This window comes from Austrofundulus limnaeus, unplaced genomic scaffold (assembly GCF_001266775.1).
Source record: "Austrofundulus limnaeus strain Quisiro unplaced genomic scaffold, Austrofundulus_limnaeus-1.0 Scaffold41, whole genome shotgun sequence".
Taxonomy (NCBI): Eukaryota; Metazoa; Chordata; class Actinopteri; order Cyprinodontiformes; family Rivulidae; genus Austrofundulus; species Austrofundulus limnaeus.
Genome location: NW_013952443.1, coordinates 1,069,790 through 1,073,245, shown reverse-complemented (window position 1 = coordinate 1,073,245; position 3,456 = coordinate 1,069,790). Strand labels below are relative to the sequence as shown.

The following is a 3,456-nucleotide window of genomic DNA, read 5'->3' as shown; positions in this document are numbered from 1 at the left end:
TATATATATAAAGCCAGCTGTGACTGATTTGTTTTCTCATTTAGCTGTTCAGTGCAACTATCCATTAACTCTTCTGTGTGGTTGTGTCGTCTCGTAGAATAAAGTCATGGGGTGCGAGCGCTGTAAGGACCTGTTCGGCACCCTGGGGTCCCTACAGGCTTCCTCCCCCAGCAGTGAGCGGACGTCCGACGAGCCGCTGGACCAGGAGAAGGACGGGCTGAATGAGCAGCTGAGACACATGGAGCTGGAGCTGGCCCAGACCAAACTGCAGCTGGTGGAGGCCAAGTGTCGAATCCAGGTCAGCAGAACTGAGAGAGGACCGTCATGATCCAGGCCACCAACATGGAGTTTACTCTGTTTATACAGGAAACTGATTCAAGTCAGAATCAACAAAAACACATCATGTTTGTAGCTTTAAGTCACGGCAGGGGTGTCAGACTCGGTTTAACTAACTTTGAGTTTTTGTGTTTAACTTTGACTAAACATGAAGTTTTCTGTCGTTGCTATGGCTGAGCAGCGCTAACAAACAATAACTGAGCTCTTCCTGGTTTTTCCTTCGTAGAATCAGTGTTTTAACATGTTCTCTTGTAAACACTGAAAAGTACAATGTGTACGACGGAGTAACTGTGAAATAAAACAGAAATACTAATAAAAGTAAAAATAAGAGTTTCACTCACTATTAAGGTTGTGGTGAGCAGCTTCCATCTTGAATTCTGAGCTCTCCCACTTTCCGACAGGGAATTCCCACTAGAGGGGCTTTCCAGTTTGAATTTACTAATTGTAAGTGGGAAATTCCCACTTCCTAGTACAACTGGGCCGCAGTAAAAGCAGCCAGAGAAAATGCAGCTAATTGTAGATTTTACACTGTGAACTTTGCCAGCTGTCAGCTACTTTAGAATCTTATGCAGCTCCACCTAGTGGTGAGATGTTGTCTTTTTGTGGGTAAAATAATCAACATGCATTATGGGAGATGTAGTTTATGGTCAATGTGGGCTTTAAATCAGCTTATTTTGAGTCATTAGCACAGGACTATTCAACTAAATTGTTCAGGAGGCCATAGTTACTTAAAGCCAGCAGCTCAGGAGCAGGACAAGTGTTAAATTACTTATTTTAAATCTGTTGATTTAGTTGCATTGAATCAAATTAAAGTTGAAAATTGATTTAAAATAGATTTTAAAAATTCTATTTTATATTTGGGGCATTGAGTTCCCTAGTGTGGTGTTTATGCCTCTTTTTGTCTTTCTTAAACGGTCTGTGAAGTTCTGCTCCCTGAGTTCTTCTTGGTTTCTGCAGGAGCTTGAGCACCAGAGGGGGGTCCTGATGACGGAGATCCAAGCTGCCAAGAACTCTTGGTTCAGCAAGACGCTGGGGTCTCTGAAGAGCTCAGCCTCATCATCTTCCAGCTCTTCATCTCATCCGCCGCCCTCTCCGAAGGACGGGCCTGCCTAGCTGAACCCCGACCCCCTCCCCTCCTCCTCTACCCCAGCAGTGCTGAGCAACACAAGCTGGAGCAACTAGCAGAGAAGAAATGCAGTATTCTTTTTCCAGGTGGGCAAACAAGCTTCTGGGGTGTAGATCAGAGGGTGGGCAGGCAGGTCACTGGAACAGCCACCTGTGATGTATCTGACCTGCTCTGCCTCACAGGTGAACTTCAGTTGTCATTCAGCCTCAGTCTGCAAATCTATTATAGGTCACTTAGCTCCACCTTGTGGTCATTTATCGCTACTGCAAAGAGAAAATCCCTCTGTCACTGTTTAACATCAGAAATATCCCCRCCCTCTGCAAAAGGAATACTGCATTCTGTAGTAATAAGTTGCAACTCTTTATAGTAATATAACGTAAACAATGTTGTTGTATAAATATGTATAACTAATTAATAAGTTTTTTTAATTATCTTGTACAGTTCTTTAAGAGGAAGAAAAACAAGGAAAAGTTCTTATTTCTTTTTGTACTGTTTGGAAAATAAATGTCATCTCTGTAGATGTTAACGTAAGCACAAACAACGGTCTGGTTGAGTCCAAACACTGAGGATCCAAAAAGTGACGACCCGTGTGTTGATCTTTGATTTTATTTTTACCTTCATTTCAGCCAAGCACTAATTCGTTTTGTGWTATTTTAGCTTTTTAWATTATTAGGCTGCAGGTAATGGCGTCATTAATCTACCACTAATTTGATATGATTATAACAGAAAATGAACTTTTTGTTCAGTTTCTGTAAAACTTTAAATGAATCTGTTTGTGTCAAAAAGCTATATCTGTGTCAACATTTAACCAAGCTGCAGCACACATCRCCAGCTCTGGTGGCCTATTTTAAACATTAGTTATCTAACACCCTGCAGACTGCACCYGGATATTCAGCATATGTTACACTTTGCACAATTTATTACTTAATATGCAGCTTTCATCGCTGAAAAGATGCGTTTTCAGTATTGCTCCGTCGTTGCCAAACATTCCTGAGACCATCTGTAAGATTGTGCCAATGCAGGTTTTGTTTATGTTGTGTGAGAATTTAACGTTTTTTATGTCTTAAGCCTGAMGTCCTCGCTGTGTTCACTTTTATATTTGACAATGTGGGAGTAAAGCACCGGATGGTTCCAAAAGTAACAAAACTAATTAAAAGTTAGATTTTTTTTAAATACACAAAGCTTGTTTTATTACTACTTCATGGTAAAAAGCCACAATTTAGGTGCCAGCTGCCGTGCTTTCTTTATGGTTGACACTAAAATCAGCCTTTGGACTCAGACCAGGCCCGTGTGTGTGTGTGTGTGTGTGTGTGTGTGTGCGTGTGTGTGTGTGAGAATTGTAACTGTATGAAGGTGAACAGTTCCTCCTTCACGTGGCTGCCTTTTCTGTTATTGACTGAAACAGTTAGCTGAAGAGAAAAAAAAGCCATCAGACTGAACTGGAGATCAGCTGTGCCATAAAAGTAACACCCCTCCCTGCCCCGCGCTCCTTTCCATGTCTCCCCCCGAGCCCCCCCGCCCGTCTGTACCCACCTCACCACAATGCTGACTTTTCATCTTAAAGAATCTGGGTATCTTTGCAGGGGGAAATAAAAAAAAAAAAAAACAGCAGATTCAGTTTCACATTTCCGGGACATTCCTCCTCCTTCACCGTTCAGGTTGTGAAACCGGTTCCACGTAAAGCCGTCCACGTTGGAGGGAGCTCCCAGTCAGTCATGTGCACTAACAAAACATTAATATTTTAAACACTATTTTATGTTGTTTGTTTCAAAGTTGTTGTTCTTTTTTAACCAGTGACTGTTGCTGCCGATTTATAATCCACTCTAATTCAGTTTATTTCAGTGATCAGTGGATGAGTCCGATTAAAGGTGTGTGTTGTGTAGTTTATAACACCGCAGTCCTGTTACACAGACAGGGACTGGAACTGTCTGAGCTGCATTAATAAACTTCAGTTCTGTTCATTCATGTCTCTTTTTCTATATATATATATATAT

General features: G+C 41.5%; 1 protein-coding gene across 1 annotated transcript in view; it reads left to right on the top strand.

Moving 5' to 3' along the window:
* rabgap1l (RAB GTPase activating protein 1-like) overlaps nucleotides 1-3,423 on the top strand; it is a gene marked incomplete at its 5' end in the record, with an annotated part of 94,874 nt that extends 91,451 nt beyond the window's left edge. The window contains 2 exon segments of the mRNA XM_014007290.1: nucleotides 98-298; nucleotides 1,294-3,423. Coding sequence (XP_013862744.1) covers nucleotides 98-298; nucleotides 1,294-1,449 — 357 coding nt within the window.
* Nucleotides 3,424-3,456: the final 33 nt, after the last annotated feature.